We start from the raw sequence: 17792 nt of genomic DNA, 5'->3' as shown, positions 1-17792 counted from the left end.
GGGTGGGGGTGGGGGAGGTACGATTTGTACCTCCTGGTGGTGTTGGTATGCGTGGTGCGGTGGAGGCGGAGCGGGGCCGTGGTTGTATGGCTGAGGGGGTTGCTGATATGCGTGCGCGACAATTCTAGGGTTGTTGGCTAGTTGCGTCCGTGCCATCCTGTCTCTGGGCAGTCTCTTGTGGGATGTGCGCAGTCTTCGCCGTGGAACAGGTAGTAAAATCTGCGTGGCTGCTGCGCACGCCCCCGTCCTCGACCGCGAGTTCCATTTCCTTGGCCCTGGGGGGATACTCCTGGCGGCGACGGGCCTCACCAGCGGGGGGCTGGTTGGCGATGTTGTGCACCTGCTGCTGATTGCGGCCGTCCCGGCCGGAGTCTGCCTGCGAGGGCCTTGTCCATGTGCAGCTGGACTGCGGAGGGTCTTTGGGCTTCCTCTGAGACTCGACTTTGCGCTGGTGGAGCTCTTTGGATCTGGCATATTTCTCAAACAGCTGATACAGCTCCTGGAGGTTCCTGGGCGGATCCCTGATGCAGTGGCTGTAGAGGACGCCGGCCCGAAGGCCACTGATGGCGTAGTGGATGGCGATCTGGTCATCGACCGAAGGCAGTTGTGACTTGAGGGTCAGGAACTTGCGGTAATACTCCCGCAGAGTCTCTTGTTCCAGCTGCTTGCAGAGTGAGAGTTCAGCCAAGGCATCGGTGTCTGGGCGGTACCCTTGGAAGTTGAGCAAGAATTTGTCCCGGAGACTTCTCCAGGAGTCGATGGACAATGGGGGCAACCTGGTGTACCAGGTGAGGGCTAGGCCTTCGAGGGCAATGATGAATGACTTGGCCATCGTGGCGTCGTCCCCTCCGGATGATGCAACGGCGACTTGATAGCTCATGATGTACTGTGTTGGGTCAGTGCTGCCGTTGTACTTGGGATAGGTCCCTGCCCTGAAGTTGGCGGGCCATGGTGTCACTTGCAGGTGAGGAGCCAGGGGACTTCGCTCGTCAAGGTAGTTGACGCCTTGGAAAGCTGTGGCGTGAGGGATGGTGTGTCCGCGCTGAGGGATGAACAGGTCTTCGATTTGTGCGCGCTGCTGGAGGGGTGGGCCGTGTTGCAGGCCGAGTTGGCCTTCCCTCTGCATAAGCGCGATCTCTTGTTCAAGCTCCTGTGCCTTCTGCTCTTCGTCATGTATCATCTGTCGCACCTTGTCTTGTGCAGACACACGCTGGTGCTTGGCCTCGAGGATCTCTTTTTGCTTTTGGAGGTTGCGGTTCTTGATGCGCAGGGCGCGCAGCTGTAGCTGCTCTTCGGCCGAAACGCCGATGACTTCGCCGTCCTCGGTGGCGTCCGCGCCCTCTGGAGGAGCGAAGCCTGGGGGAGGCTGCTGTGGTCCCCCGGAGCTGCAGGTGTGGAGGCTGCCTTCGGTAGTGGGTTGTTCATTGCGCTGCTTCTTGCTGTTTGTGTCGTCTATGCAGGGCTCTTGGAGAGTGTTGTTGACAAGGGCCTTGCCCTTTTTCTCGGCCAGCAGTGCCGCCTTCGCAGCCTCGTCAGCCTTCGATGAGGTTCTCTTGGGTGCCATCGCGGGTGCTGTTTTCGTAGCACGAACGGTGGGCGCCAAATGTTGGAACTTGCTCTCCTATGCAAGTTAATCCAACGGGGGAGTGAAAGCGGTGTAAACGGGGTTTCAGCTCGAGATGGCAATAGCTCTGTTAATCTAGCCCCTCAAGGGCACTGTGCGGGGGTATTTATAGGTGCCTGAGTGCCCAGCGTCAAGGATTAAGGACGCATGTGCCCTCAGGAGCCCAGGTTCTCCCCGGAATATTCCCATTAAAGCAGGGTTACAGACTGTAATAATAGAAAAACCTTTACAATTCAGGCCCGTAATGCGCAACAACAGCGCGGGGCCCGTTATGACGGGCCGGATTGTACGTGGGCTCTTGCGTTGGGCAACCCCGTGGGACGGAGCGGCCTCGCCGTGAGTCTTCGTCCTCCAGTCGCGTCGGACGAAGGGTGCAGTCCGTCAGTCGTCGTCTCCGTTGGTGCAGCGAAGACTGGCGAATTCATCGAGCGGAGGGTAGCGTCTATGCCTTCACCCCAACATATGGCTCTATGTAGGAGCAGAGGTAGACTCCCACCAGCCTTGGGTGGATCCTCTCAACTATGGAGAAGTGAACATAACCTTCTCACGGTCCATACACTAGGCCATGCCCAAGTATCTCTCTACTTTTCGAAACTAGTCTTCCACCTCCATGGGGTCGACAAAGTGGGTGAACAATGGGGAATTCCCCCTCATAAACTCCCCACGCCTAGCACGGGGTGGTGCAGGTTGTGGATTCTAGTGCATCTAATACATTGTGTTGGCCAGCTGCCCGAAGTTGTTCATAACTTATGTATGGTTCTATATTAACTGCCCCATGGTTAATTATGGAAGATTTGCGGTGGGTTGGGTAGTGGCTCTGGTTGTCCTAGTTGAACCCGCAACCACGTCCAGGTCCTCTGCGATCCATCTGTTCATTCCAATAGTCATTGTTATATACTATACCTTCCTTAGATAGTGACAGGGTGGATAAGAAGAAGGTAAGAGTGAACAAAGGTTTTTCCCTTAAGCTAGGAGTAAAGCTCTTCCATAAGGATCAACACATCTTTATTTATGTTTTGAATTGGGTCAAGGCAAAAATCCTCGACTTAGTGTGAATCATTACAAATATCAAAATCATACATGAGCATAAAAATAGAACATTTATTCACCATCAAATAATATATTATGCTTGTATTCATCATCTAGGGTTCCCTACTACAACTTAAAGATAGTCTAGTGATGTCCTAGGTAAGTATGGGAATCTACATGGTAAGGAAGTCTAGGGTGCCTTTGTGAACCAGTCGTTCCTATGCCACCTTAACCGACTAAGGATGTCCTGGGTTATCTAGGTGAGCTTGTAGCTGGGCATTCAGTCTCCTTGGGTTATCCAGCTCCACCAAGGATGTGTCATGCATGCTCAGTGTTGAGGGCCACCATGTACTTCAGCAGTGTCTCCATGTCGATGTTGTCCTCTACCATGCTGGAGTTGATGGTGGTATGACTCCGTCCAAATTGCACAGAGGGTAGTATTGGTAGATACTATGGTCCATGGTGCCCTGGTTGTGGCTAGGGAAGGATGACATGACCCTCGAGCCACATTGTTGATCCTGGCCTCATAGTTGCCCCAAACAGCCAAGGCATAGTGCTAGTATACCACCATCCAACCTCCATATCCATTCGGCCTCATGATCTTGTTTGAAATGAACCACTTTGGATAGTGTCCGATGATGTGCTGTTGTTGCACCCCAATGGTAGTTGACCAAGACTTTGCCCATTCTCGATGTTGCGATCAAGTGTCAGAACATGCGGCAAAATTGCAAGGTGAGATCACTATTGTAGTGGATGACCCTCCTCCATCGTAGGTGAAGGGAGTGCTCTAGTATATGGTCCTCTAGTGGGGGATCCTCCAAGGCAGAAGTTGCTGGTGTGGGAGCCTCAGGTACAGGAGCCTCTAGATCAGGAACTTTGGGTATAAGTAGGGGTGGTAATGGACCATGATCCAAATGTTTCTTCATAATAAGTTAGAGCCCTTAATAAATTTTAGTTCAAAAATAAATAGTAATAGAGATCGATCCTAATCCGATTCGATCCTTAAATTTTATAGGGTACAATTTAGAGCCCATTATCACCCCTAGGTATAAGTGGCTCTGGTGTCCAAGGCTCGTCGATGTCTAAAGGCTCGTTGGGGGTCCTCCTCCTCATTAGACTCGGCTCTGACCTCATCGAGATCCTAGTAGTCCTCCAAGATTTCGTTGTTGGACATGTCCATTCCTCCTGATGAGTCATCCTCCTCGTCGGAGATCTAGCACTCAGAGTCATATGAGTCTTGCATCATAACTCTAGTGTCCACTGGTTCTGCCAGTACCTTCGACTGAGACTCCTGCAGTTGAACCTATGGGCATCCGCAAGCTTAGAGTTCTCCTTCTAAGCAAAAAGATACATTGGATATGGTGGAAAAGGTAAGGGTGAGTACTTTCCCACTCAACAAGTATCTCATTGTTTGGTAAGAAGGTTGGCTATATGGTGGGATTGGCTCAAGTTATTGTTTTTGGTTGGTAAAGTTTTACTTTACTTGGAAAAGCATATTATTCCAATTCTTTCAAAGTGTTTATCATGTGAAAGCAATAGTTATAGTCTAGTAACTTCAACCTTCACTACACCCCACAATGAACCATTCACCAAGTCTCATGGTTAATCGTTATAGTAAAGTAACCTTAAAAATGTTCATGTCATCCCACGATGAACCATCCACTAAGTCTCATGGTGAAACTTTTGAAACCATCGTGGGCATTAGCCCCTTGATGTTTTATCATTAGAAACAATAATCTATGAGGAGCCCAATGCTTCTCTTAACCACGAGCATGACAGTTAATTAGTTTTACACTCTGTAGAGGTTGTACAACTTTACTAGCAAATCATATTACCCAGTTGTGAGGGTTTGCAAGACCCAAACACCTCTTTCAAGGAAGTGAGGTAGGGTTCACTATGAGACCTTTATAAAGGATCCTCTATGTGTATTAGTTCCATGACAGAATATTTGAGGCCATCTCTCATAATAACTCTCCACCCCCTACCTCACACTTGGCATTCCAAAGGCATCAACCCAGCACCTAGTCAAGTGTAGGTGTGTCCAAAGAGCCTTTCTCCGTCCCCATCTACCATGGCTAATATCCACATAGGTTCCCCTAATTACTTGGTCAAGACTAGAGCTCATATAGTCCTTCTAGTTGTACTATTTTCCTAGATGGTCGCTCGGCGAACTGGACCTTAGGGTGAGGCACTTGAGCAATCGTATCACATGCTCAAATCCCCATGGTTGCTAAAAAGAATCTTTTACAAATCTTGTTTCATAAACAATTGAAATTTCTTTTATCTTTTGAAAAGAAGTGGAGCACTAGCAATTATCTACTAAAAAATTTCCCAAAATTCCCGGGTAGATCAAGGACAGAGTAAACAAGTACTACAAAATTTCCTACTCGGAGCAATACTTTAGCCAAAAAATGATTAGCATTTAATGAAATGGATAATGGAGTCATGGAAAACTTGCCTTCTTTTGGGTTCTCAAAGTCCTCAAAGGTGGGGCCCTAGGTGAAGTTACAGATTTTCGAGTCTACTCGTGTTCATATAAATAAAACATTGGCAAAACATAATAACAATACACCACATATGAAAACATAGTATGAAAGTAATTTTAGAATTATTTTTTGCAAGATTACAATTTATTTGAGACCAAAATCATTTAATTTGAGTTAAAAATGAATTCGTTACACTACAGGAAACGCATAAATTTTCGTGGGCCAGGCTATATTCGTCGGCTGGCCCACGAAAATACAATGTTATTTTCGTCGGCCAGCGTGACCGACGAAAATGTGGTCTATTTTCGTGGGCCAGTGAATATTTTCGTGGGCAGGCCCACGAGAATACGAAAGTTATTTTCGTCGACCTCGGGACCGACGAAAATGTGGTGTATTTTCGTCGGCCTCAACCAGGCCGACGAAAATAAGTCATTAACCGACCTCTATTTTTGTCGGCCTTAATGAGGCCGACGAAAATAGAGGCCCGTTAATCGTTCATCTGGCCTCAGCGCGCATCTTCTCGCTCTCGCTCGTCCATCTCTAGCAGCGCCGCCGCCCGCCCGCCCTCGCCGCGCCGCCGCACGCGCCCGCCCGCCCTCGCCGAGCCGCGCCGCCGCACGCGCCCGCCCTCCCTCGCCGCGTCGCCCGCTCCCCGCCCGCCCGCGAAGAAGGGAGCGCGCCGCCGCACGCGCCCACCCACCCTCGCCGAGCCGCGCCGCCGCACGCGCCCGCCCGCCCTCGCCGTGCCGCCCGCGCCCCGCCCGCCCGCGAAGAAGGGAGCGCGCCGCCGCACGCGGCCCTCGCTCCCTCGCCGCGCCGCCCGTGCCCCGCCCGCCCGCCCGCGAAGAAGGGAGCGCGCCGCCGCACGCGGCCCGCGCCACGCCCGCCCGTGAAGAAGGGAGCCCGTGGCCGCCGTCGCGAAGAAGGGAGCCCGCCGTCCGTCCACGCCGCACCCGCCATCCGTCCACGCCGCCCTCGTTCCCCGCGGTGAGCCTCCCCGTCTCCCTTCTTCATTTGATGCACATGGCGGCCGTGGCGTGCCGTGCGCGTGCCGTGGCAGCCGTTAACCGTTAACCATAGCTTCTTCATGTGTAAATCGACATCGACTTGGGGGGGCTAACACAGCAGGATATACAGATTGTTAAGGTGGTGGTGAACTGGTGATTTACAGCTAGCTTCTCTTATCCAATGGATCTCTTGTTTCTGATTGTGCAATATATAAGCGGTCAATCCCATGTCAATTTGTTGTGCATTGCATGCATGCATGTAGAGTATGCATCAGCATCACTACTTGAGGCCTTGAGCAGCTCTGTTGCAGTGTTGTAAGTTAAAGTCACACCGTACGTGCACCGTTCACATACGTAGTTTTTGCTTTTGTCCTGATAACACACAATTTTGTTAGCCATATACAATTATTATATTTTTCTTGGTTTTGTTTTTCTGATTGCAGTGTGCATCATTCTTCATTAGTAATCGCATTGTGATACAGTTGCTTAATTGGTTTTGTATAGTGAAGAGTGCATGCTAGAACAGTGGTGATCAGTGATCATCATGTGAACGAGCATACAATGTTGTGCTGATCTATCTTGAGGGTACTCGGTAACAGTCATATTTTTGTGGTTGGCTCATTTATGGTGGTGTTTGGTTTGTGCCTCATTATCCTCAATGTCTCATTCTATTATCTTAATTTTAGAGTTTAGTTTAATGTTTAGAGTTTAGTTTTAATCGTTAACCGTAGCGAACCGTATGCGTCACCCGTTCGGGAACGACGAACGTCACATTGGCTTGTGAGGTTCGCCGTTCCGGAATTGCCACGTATTTTGGATAGCCTGAGAGTGTAGGCCGATGCTTGTGATTTATGACATGTGCCTTACGATTGACGCGGAATTTCGGTTGTGTAACCCAGTTGATCTCCAACACACCATGTTCAGGCGTGTGCTTGGAGAGCAGCGGGGTTATGCTGCCGAAATTTCGTGGCAATCGTAGGCTACACGTCACAAATCACAAGCATCGGCCTACACTCTTGGGTGGGTTTACTTGTTTTATTAATGTTTGTAGGTCATGGGAAGACTTGACTTGGGACGGTACAGGCAGACGTCCTAAGGTGAACGCGGTGTTGGGTAGCCTCTGTCGCTTCTACTACCCTGGCATGGTGGAGCTCAATGGCGAGAGGTTCGCGACTATGCAGTGGGCCGACTGGGGTCTGAAGGACTATGTCCAGCCAGGGGAGCCAGGGGAAAGCAGTAGCGGAGGGGGAAGTTCGGAACAAAAACGAAGAACTTGTCAGGTGGCTGTGTGGGACGAGTTCTGGGTGAGTTTACTTTCGTATATAAGCAATTCACTGAATTATTGCTTCTCCTAATCTTACTTTAACTTAGCTTCTCCATTGGTATGTAGGGGAGGTTCCAATTGCCGAATGAGATTGAGGAGGATCAGGCTCAATGGGCACGTGTGAAGAGGCACTTTCGGAAGTGCGCTGATAAGGTCATCAAGGATGCCATGTACAATGCTCGCATCGCGGCCGTCAACTACTACTACAAGAAGATAAAGGGGCAGAAAATGAGCAAAGCATTAGGGGCCAATGAGATCTACCTCACAGAGGAGCAGTACCTGGAGAGCGTTGTGGATTGGCTGGCGAAGGACATGGAAGCCTGGAGGTGGTTGGCAAAGAGATGGGCGTCGCCTGAGTGGATTGCAGAGTCCCAGAAGCACCGTGCCAACCATGGCACTGAAGGACCAGGGCACAGGTACGGCGCCGATGGACACCTTGGTACCGCACGCCACATGGTAAGTATATAAATCAAACTTGTATGTTACATTTATGAAAATTCTATGGTTTAACTCTTCTTTTTCATGCAGGAAGCTGAAAGTGGAGTTGCTCCAAGTTTTATGGAGGTTTACGTCTGTGGTCACTGTGGCCCTGATCCGGCGAACCCTGATGAGCTATGCAGCGAGGCGACAAGGGAGAAAATGGTAAACAAGTTTGTATTTACGAATTAAATTGCATGTTTTGTGTCTAACTCCAACTCTAACTTTCTTTGCAGAATGCATATGGGGAGGAAATGACTCAACGCCATGGGCCTGATTTCGACTGGATGCATTCAGACTTAGATGCCTCGGCGTTGTACCACAGTGGTGGGGGTAGAAAGCATGGCAGGTGAGGTGGTTGTCTTTGATTCGACAATTTCATTAACAAGAATGTGTCCACTTAATGGCTCAACTATGTGTATCATGCAGGTTTGCCTTTGGCACCGGCGTTGTGGAGTACAACAGGACAATAGGTCAAGGGAAGGCATCGTCTTCGGCAGGGAGTTCTCGCTCCTCCAAGTCTGCTCGAGAGGCTAAGCTGGAGGAGGAGACTCGGGCAGCACAGGAGCAGGCTCGAGCAGCACAGGAGCAGGCTCGAGCAGCGCAGGAGCAGGTCGGACAGCTGACGCAGTATATGGCTTCTTATTTTCAGGTAATTCGTCTATCTCATCACGTGTCATTGAATTCAAAGTATAATGTTGCGATTCTAACGTTTCATCCATTTGCAGGAAATGACTACTCGACTCGGCCCTGATATGAACTTGCCCGCTTTTCGCCCTCCCCAGGTAACACTATCTGAACAGTTCAATTCCATAGCAACTCTTTTTTTATTATCGAAAATGGCTCGCAGGCACAAGGATGGGGACAGTGGCCAGGACAAGCTCCAGTGTCGCAGCCACAGTGGACCGGTGTTGGGTGGACGCAGGCACCTCTAGGCACTTAGACGCCTCCACCACCCCAAGGATCGCAGCCATTTCAAGCGTGGATGGCACCGCCACCGACGGGGTGGGTGCCACCACCTCAGGGGTGGCCAGCACAACAGTACCCGTGGATGCATGCACAGCCTCCTCATCACCATGAATCACAGGTGACATTCCATATTTAGTTTTATGCAAATAGTGACCAAACATAGCAAGTATAGGTATAGGGATAGCAAAACACAGCTTTATTTGAATGATTGATGAATTGCAGGGTTCAGCGTCACATGCTCAGGGATCGGAGGGTGCTATCAGCGTCCACGACTTCCTCGTCCATGGTTCTGGAGGGAGTGGCCACTTTCCTGGTGGCGGAGGAGGGAGTGGCCAAAACTTCCACAACCCGCAGGAGTGAGTAGTGAGTAGTGAGTTTGTTTGAAACTATGGACTTATGGTATTGAAACTATGTATGGACTATGGACTATGGACTATTTATGTATATGTGAATGTGTTTTGGGATATGTATATGTGAATGTGTTTTGTGAATTGTGTATTTTGCTTATGAATCTGTATATGTGATATTGTGAATTGTGTATGTTGCTGTCAATTAAAAGGTGTAGAAAAATATGTTTTGTGGGGGGTACCATGAATTTTCGTCGGCCTGGTTGGAGGCCGACGAAAATACATGGGCCAGCTATTTTCGTCGGCCACGGTGGCCGACGAAAATAAATGCAGATATTTTCGTGGGCCGCCACCGGGGCCGACGAAAATAAATGCAGATATTGTCGTCGGCCACCGAGGCCGACGTAAATAGTCAGTCGACCACCTATTTTCGTCGTCCTTAGGGAAGCCGACGAAAATAGGTCGTTTTCGTCGGTACGAAAATAGTAGCCTGTTTTCGTCGAACTTATTTTCGGCGGCTATTTTCGTCGGCATGCCGACAAAAATAATATATTTTCGTCGGTTTACGCTTATTTTCGTGGGTTTTTGGTCCACGAAAATTTAGGTGTTTCCTGTAGTGTTATGAATTTGAATTCATTTTAAGAAGTTATATTTATTTCTCTAATTATTCCTAAAGTCCAGGGTTTAAAATTATATTTCTAATCCTAGTTTCAACTACGCTGGACTATGGGTTGATTCAGTAAAAATTGAGGGACTCTTTAGCAAAAATTGCATTGCCGACACTATGTTGACCGGGGCTGATTAGTATTGGTCGGCCCTGGCCGTTGGATGACACAACCTAGATTAAAAGTAGAGTTGTGTGGGCACTAGGGCACGATAGTGATGAGTTCCACAACGAGAGTTCACTGAAGTCGGTTACATGAGGAGCTAGGGCGTTCAATTGGGGTTGTGACTTGCCTCTAGGCCATTGTTGACCAAGGCTAACAATTTGAGCTCGAATTGGAGCAAGGGGGTCAACAGGAAGGGCATGGACAATGGGAATAGTGCTCATGGTGGCCCTAGGTAACTAAGACAAGCAATCAAGAACGATTTAGAGTGTGTGATCGAATAAAAGAATGAGAGGGATAGGTATAGTATATAATTATGCACCTCCTGGTACCGAGTGGAGCGTCGGCATGTGGTTGGAAACATGGATCGATGGTGGCAGTGGCACGGCGAAGCTAGGATCGGCATTGCCAGTGCGCAGGTGTCGGTAGAGTTCCCTTAGAGACGTGTCGTAGGTATCGATAGAGTTCCCTTAGAGTCGTGTCTGGTTGAGGATGACAGGCATCCAGTGGAAGCAGAATGGAGCTCGAAGAGCTTGATAACGGTGGCAATGCCCTTGATGGACCTTTGGAGGTAGTAGAGCTCTCAGTGGGGGAGCAGGGGGTGCCAAGGGTCGTCTATTATAGGACCATGCCCTTGATGGACGGGAGGGAGTGACGAGAGGGCAGCGTAGTTGGGCGGTGATGTATACAACTGTGACACACTTTGTGTTAATGGGGGATCATATGGGGATAAAAGGCGAAGGTACTGGGCGAGATCTCCGCTAGCATTTAAAGGCGACAGGAAGTCCAACCAAGCCTCATGGGGGAAAGTTTGGCAGCAACGTGTGTGCCAGTGAATAGCATAGAGAGCGAGAGGTTGGGGATGATCACTTTTATTCAGTACAAACATTTGATGATCACTATAGAAGACAAGTGTGTATTGTATTATTGATAGAATTTATCAAGAGCTCGAGAATTGGTTTTATGAGGTTAGTAGGTGCTTGCTTATTTGTATGTCATTGTTGGATCCCTCCCATTGATTTGCCTCATTTGATGCTCCTTAAGCTTACAACTTTTTATTGCAATGACTTCTTAAGTTCTGCTTTGAGGGCACTTGACCATCAATTTGGCACATATACCGAAGATATGACAATAGATGATAGGTTTGAAGGAGCAAACAACCTCGGTGAGCTCTTGATTAAGCTTGTTGACACAAAGGAATATGAACTTTATGGTTTGATGTACTTAATCCTTAAATTGACATTTGATGCTACTGGTGGTGACAAAAAATGTTGAAAGAGCATTATTTGCATTGTATATAATAAAGAACAAGGTGAGAAACAGTATGAGTGACAAGTTATTGAATGGTTGTTTGGTTATCACTATTGAACATGATATGTTCTCTATTATAAGCGAGGCTGACATAGTTTCACTACTGGAACCAATAGCTTTGCCTAGTGCCACAGGCAGTCGGTAAATCTAGAAATACACTCGTTGAATCCATAGGCACTTATGCTTTTATGGCAATAAAAAAGCCCAAAGCAAAAGCCTTGAACTAGAACTTTTATTGTAGTCTCTTATTTATTTATTTATATATGTAAGGCCTTATCCTATATGTAAGTATCAAACCGTATTATCATAATTTTGTTAATTTATAGTCGTGTATGCCGGAGTTTGTTTTGGACTTTATCGTATTGCATATAAAATTTTCACTAGAGCTACGCTAGTTTTAAGAGAAATCTTGAGACTACCCACTGTCGGAATGGATGACTAATTTTAGCCAATACAGCAATTAACCTTTTCTCTTTTAGCTCATCCAAACTTGCCTTTAATTAATTTCCACGCAGGTTCAATCCAGAAGAGTACCACATGCACGCTCCATTCTTCCAACACAAACATCTTAGGAACAAACTACAAGAAACTGACCAATGTTACAGAGAAGAACAAAAGAGAGATAGGTCATTTGTCACTAAGCTAATCGCTACTCTCATCAGGTCGTCTGAAGAAGAACGTTCGATCCACTGCCTTGAGCAGACTAGCATCTGTGAAGCAACTCTCCGTGTCGTGGTTCTCAACGTCCATGTTCAGATCAAAGCAAAGTGAAGATGACGGCGACGCAGCGGCAGCAGTTATGGCTTCTTTGCGGCGGTGGTCACCTGCGCTCTCTTCCTCTTCCGGCTCCTCCTTGCTCTCCGCCTTCGCCTTCTTGGTCGTTAGTGGCGAGGTGGTTGTCGACCACGCGTCAAGGCTCTGGCAGCTCAGAACGACGATGGCGTCGCCGAGTGCTGCGTCGTCGTCGCCGGCACGGCTCCGGACCAAGCCGCTTTGGATGGCCTCCAAAATGTCCCTCTGGCACCGCCAGCAGCCACCCTGCTCGACGTCCTGTACCAGGATGACGCGGTGCGGGTTGTCGCGTACGGCCTCGTAGAGGCTCTCGTGACGACAGCCGTGGTTGCTCGCCTCCGTCAACCGAGGCCGCTTGCGCTGCTGCTCGGAAGAGCCGTCGGACCAACAAGCCGGAGACGACGCGGTGGTGCGGCTGCCGCCGATGGATACGAAGCTCTTGCGCGAGCCGAAGACGAGGCGGGCCAGCTCCCTGGCCACCCTCGCCTTGCCCTCGGCGTCGCCACCGTGGAAGAGCATCCACGTGTCCTCCTTGGCACACGCCTGTGTTGACGACGGTCTCGAGCTCGAAACAGCGGCTTCGCGCCTCCTCGCCATGCCGGAACGGCACTGCAGGACCGTGCTCGCGATCTCAGGCACGATCTCCGCCTGCCACGGCACCTCTTTCTCGAGCGCGGAGCAGAGGACCTTAAGGTTCTCGGCGCTCAGCTCCTTGAACCGCGAGCGGCACTCCACGGAGCCATTGGACGCGCTCGAGTCGTGGGACTTGACCTTTATCGCGCTTAGAGGCTTCCCGTCCTCGTCGTCCACGACGTGTAGCTGGACGGCGGCAGAGCACCTGGCCTTGTTACACGGGTGCTCGGCCTCGCGGGCGCCGTCAGCCACGAGAAGCCATGGCTGGTACGACTGGTGCCGCAGGTGGTAGTGCTGCTCGTACGACGAGACCGAGGAGGACGGCGACACCACCGTGGAGAAGTTTAGGGCCGTCCGGTGATGATGAGACGGCGAGCCGCCGCATGTCGAGCTTTTCTTACAACGGGAAGGCTCCTGCATGCGGGTATTATGCATGTATAGCAGCTACTAAGTATATCGTCCCATCACGTAAACTTTTTAATGGTAGCCTAACCTAGTAGACTAGGTTCGTTAGACGTGCACGCACCTGATGATCCCGGCAATGCTGAAGCCAAGGGGGGATACTCGACTTCACCGTCGCGTCGCACTTGGTTGCGGAGCAGTCGGCGGCGCAGAAGCTCGAAACGGCCGTCAAGCGGCCGGAACCGCCGGCGTCCAAAAGCGACAGGCAACGTGGCGCCGCCGACCCGTTCCCACTTCTGTCGTCGTCGCACTTTGCCATCTTGCAGCTGATCGACTGGTGATTGATTGTCATTGCAGTTGCACTGCCAGACGGAGAACCCAAAGTGATAAGTTAAATAGTTAAGTATTTTCGTCAGTCACGTACCCCATGAATCCATGATCAATCGAGACTATTGTTTGCCACGCATTGTCTCAAATTTGAATCAAATTGAGATGGGACATGCGAAAATGAAGAAATGGTCGGCAGTGATATTGATACAAATAACAAGTTACTGAGTGTTCGATTAATTATGATTCTTATGAATGGTTACCTGTCGCCGACGAAGTTGAGGCTGAAGGCGAGGCTGCCAGCGGGGACGGCGAGCGTCTGGAGGCCCCAGAGAGTCTCCAGCGAGGGCTGCCCGGCCCTGCACCTCATGTAGCTCTGGTACGACCCGTATCCAACGAGCCAGACGCCGTCGCCGCCGCGGCACGCCAGGGCGCGCACCTCGGCGACGGCGTGCTCGACGGCGCAGTAGTAGCAGCAGGCAGACGGCCACCTGGCCCTCCCGGACTCTCCGCGCCCGGCCCAGAACTCGGCCGCCCACCCGAGGTCCTCCACGACCAGCACCACGCCGCCCGCCCTGCCGCCCGCCTTCACCGCGCACCGGAGCTCCACGAGCACCCTCTCCGCCTCGTCCCTCGGCAGGTCGCGGAACCTGGACACGCTGACGCTGACCACCTGCGCGCCGCGCAGGGCCTCGCCGCGCTTGATCCTCTCGACCGCCGCCAGCACCGGCGCCTCGGCCGAGGCCGCGCACTCGGCGACGACCATGACGCGCTTCTTGCTTCGGGACGCCAGGCAGTCCAGGACGACGGCGACGTCCTCGTCGCGCGCTTGATCGAGGGGTAGCAGCAGCTTGCCTGCAGGCTTGGTCTCTTCGGGTGGAGATGCGCTAGGGTTAGGGTTTTTGGTTGCGGCGGCGGAGGCCGAGTTGTTTGCCTCGATGGAAGAGACTGCCTGCTCGACGTTGGCCTTGACATGGGTGCTGGAGAAGCCGGCCTCGCGCATGACGCGGCTGATGCTGGGGTCATCGAGGATGGAGATGACGAGCTGCTCCAGCTCGATCTTGACGGCGAGCACGGGCGGCTGCTGCTGCTGCTGCGTGTCGACGGAGCCCCGGCGCTGGTGCGCCTGCGCGCGCTTGAATGCGGCGACGAGCGCGTTGGAGAGCGACGGCGGGTAGTAGACGTGGCCGTGGCCGCCGAGGAGCGGCGAGGCCGAGGCCGGCAGGCGGTTGAGCGCGACGTTGAAGCAGAGCTCCAGGGCCTTGCACTGCAGCGGGTGCGAGTGCGACTGCAGGCACGCGGCGCGCAGCAGCCCCGTCGGCGCCTGCTGCTGCAGCATGGCGCTGGCCACGTGCAGCGGCGTCACCTGCGCGTTCCCGCGGCGCCGCGCCAGGCTCACGGCCTGCTTCACCACCACCGCGGCCTCCGGCGACAGCGCCTGCTGCACCGTGCAGCCCCCGGCTCTCATCCCTGATGATGATCCCTAATAAATCCGATTAAGCGAAGGCGAAGACGATGAGACGATGGGTGGTCTCTCTCGCTCTCGCTGAATGGTAGTGGGCCTGTCTGAGCAACTGCTGCTCGCCTGCTCCTGCTTTATATGCGAGTAGCCTGGTTTTGTGCTGCCTGTGTTTATCTTTGTGCAGGTGCAGCTCCTGACTCCTGCTAGCTAGGCAGCTAGCTGCTACGGAATGCTGCTGATGGAGGTCAAGTCTGGATGGTTTTATTTGTTGTTGTTGTTCTTTGGGTTTGTGCTTTTCTTGCTGGGGAGGGCTCAGTTGTTTTTATTTTTCTTTTTAGATGGGTTTTTTTTTCTCTTTAGACCAAAGTGGATTTTGTGGTGTGAAAAAGTGGGCATGGCATGTGCTGACAAAGCAGATACAAAGCGACCTGATCAGCTTTCTTTCGCTCCATCCATGGCTCGCCGGCCCTCTTCTCCTCTCACCTGTCTCTGTCTACAACACTGTATCGCTGCTCATTTTCAGGTAGCAGCGCCTAGTACTAGGACTCTAGTCTCTAGTGGTACTCCTACAAGCTAACTGCACAGTATCCGTAACTAGATCGTTTGTTTGTTTGTTTGTTTCATGTGCTCATGCATTTGTGCCATCAACTCATCAGCTGACAAACCTGCACCACACAGCCTCTAAAGAAGGAAACTAAAAATGCTGAAGAACCTTGTTAGCCCTGATTATTTCGATACTGCATATGCATCAAAGTGAGCAATGCAGACTGATCACTGATCCTCATTAGATTCAGAACATGCAGTGGAAAGATCTTGGGTCTCTGATCTATGCGGCTATATTAATCATTGGCGCGGAAGGCGAATGAGCTTGTGACTTTTTGTGCATTCATCGATCTTGCGTGCCGAGCAAACTTTTTTGTGTGCCTGTTTGCCAAATATGGCCGACCTTGGTGCAGGAAGAGGACGAATATGTGGCATGTGCGATGGGATGCTTGCCGCAGAGCAACCATTTGCTCCTTGCACTGCTTAGCTTGTTGGTAAACTGTTTCACCTTTTTAAATTGCCGAGAGATCTAGGAGCAAACGTATGTGCTGTCATCTTATTTATAATTGCTATATGGCATCACAAACAAGGCAACGCAAGTTAAGATATTTGGACCTTTGTCCTTAACCAATCACTTCTTTGAAGTGTTACCTCATTTATGAAGATGAGCTATCTGCTTGAAGCTTTCTTCTTCGGAAATATGGACATTAACAGCTCCGCCTCATAGCCATCTTCGGCATTAGTTCTGCAACACGTGAAATAAGATAAAAAACCGTTATTGGATAAATATTTTGAGGACCTTTGGAGGAAGGACCTCCAATAGTATGCAATACTTTATTGGTCTCAAAAAACATATATTTATCGAAATATCATATTTCTTTTAAATTTGAGTAATGATACAAAAATATTATCAATATTTTGTGTTTTCAATTAAGTTTTTTTATAAAAGTACGTTTCAACACAATGTAATTACAATTATTAAATCTCACAAGTGTTAGTGTTGTTTTGTATATTTAGTCAATTTTTTTAAAAGAAAAAATAACTTCTCGATAAGTGATATGTGCACTTTTTGGACAGAGGGAGTAGTTGTCACTACTCTCGGTATCAAAATATTCGACATTACAACATTTAAAATTTCAAAATAGATGTGGTTCTCATTTTTCAATATCCATTTCTCTTCTCTTAATATATTTCTTCGTTTCTCAATATCTCTCTCTATTTCTAGTCTTCATCTCTATTTCTAGAGGTATTAATTGAAGGAAATCAGAGGACAGATGGATTGAAACGTCGTGACCTCTTTGAGTCGGTGTCTACGTGTTTATATAGCTAGTGCATCCAACCAATGTTGCCTTGGTTTACCAGTTTAAAGGTAATGAAGGCTTGATTTAATTGTTACATCTGCCTTGCTTTATCTAAACTGAATCAAGTTTATCTCTTACCTTTGGAAAGTACAACCAATCATGCTGAAGATCATGTGTGATTGGAATCTAGACTATATCGTTTCACAACGCCTCTCAGTCACACTTTTCCTAGTTTAGATTGTACTTAATTTTTTTCAACTTTCTTACAGTGAGAGCTTTTTGAATCCATATATGACTTGATATTTTGTAGGCATGGAATCAACATTAAGTATTCTTTTGGCCACTCATTCTCTGACAAAGTGGTAATAAACTTCAATCTGCTTTGTTCTGGTATAACAACTAGATTAAATGCTAAGTATTTTGCACATACGTTATCAACCCATAGGTTGCTTATGGAGGGCTTGAAACTTGTAATTCATGCAGTAAGTTTTGTATCCACATCATCTTGTTGATAGCTTTCGCTAACGCTATGTATTCTGCTTTAGTATCGATGTAGACATTGTTGTCGGGGCCGAAGGGGTCTAGACTTGTTGAACCCTCCAATCAGAATGGGATGGTCAACACCCACCATCATTCGTCTAGAGGATGTACATAAGCCATATTTTATAGCCCACGATGGAAAACCCTAGCTCATTGCTTTTCCCCTCATGTTCTCTGCTCTCCCCCCCCCCCCTCCTCTCAGTTTCTCCTGAGCGCCTCCCCTTCCTCCGTCTTCTCCCCCAACTTCGATGAGTGATAGACGGTGAATGCGACTGAGTCATGACATTGATCATGGGCCTCCTCACCGACGTACGTGTTCCCCTTTAGGGTAAGCGCACCACCACTGATGCCTCTCGATGGTGCCCTAGTGGCATATGTGTGACATCGTGTG

At 49.7% G+C, this 17792-nt stretch overlaps 1 protein-coding gene across 1 annotated transcript; it reads right to left on the bottom strand.

Moving 5' to 3' along the window:
* Positions 1–11885: 11885 nt before the first annotated feature.
* On the bottom strand, positions 11886–15123 carry LOC100273545 (Protein SMAX1-LIKE 3). The gene is made up of 3 exons (NM_001360277.1): positions 13819–15123; positions 13353–13590; positions 11886–13240 (listed from the first exon to the last, which is right to left on the bottom strand). The coding sequence occupies exons 1-3, from the start codon at positions 15021–15023 to the stop codon at positions 12044–12046; spliced, it is 2640 nt and encodes an 879-aa protein (NP_001347206.1). The 5' UTR covers positions 15024–15123; the 3' UTR covers positions 11886–12043.
* Positions 15124–17792: the final 2669 nt, after the last annotated feature.

Source organism: Zea mays, chromosome 5 (genome assembly GCF_902167145.1).
Source record: "Zea mays cultivar B73 chromosome 5, Zm-B73-REFERENCE-NAM-5.0, whole genome shotgun sequence".
Taxonomy (NCBI): domain Eukaryota; kingdom Viridiplantae; phylum Streptophyta; class Magnoliopsida; order Poales; family Poaceae; genus Zea; species Zea mays.
Note: the sequence above shows the minus strand (reverse complement) of the source record. Positions and strands in the feature narration are given on the sequence as shown.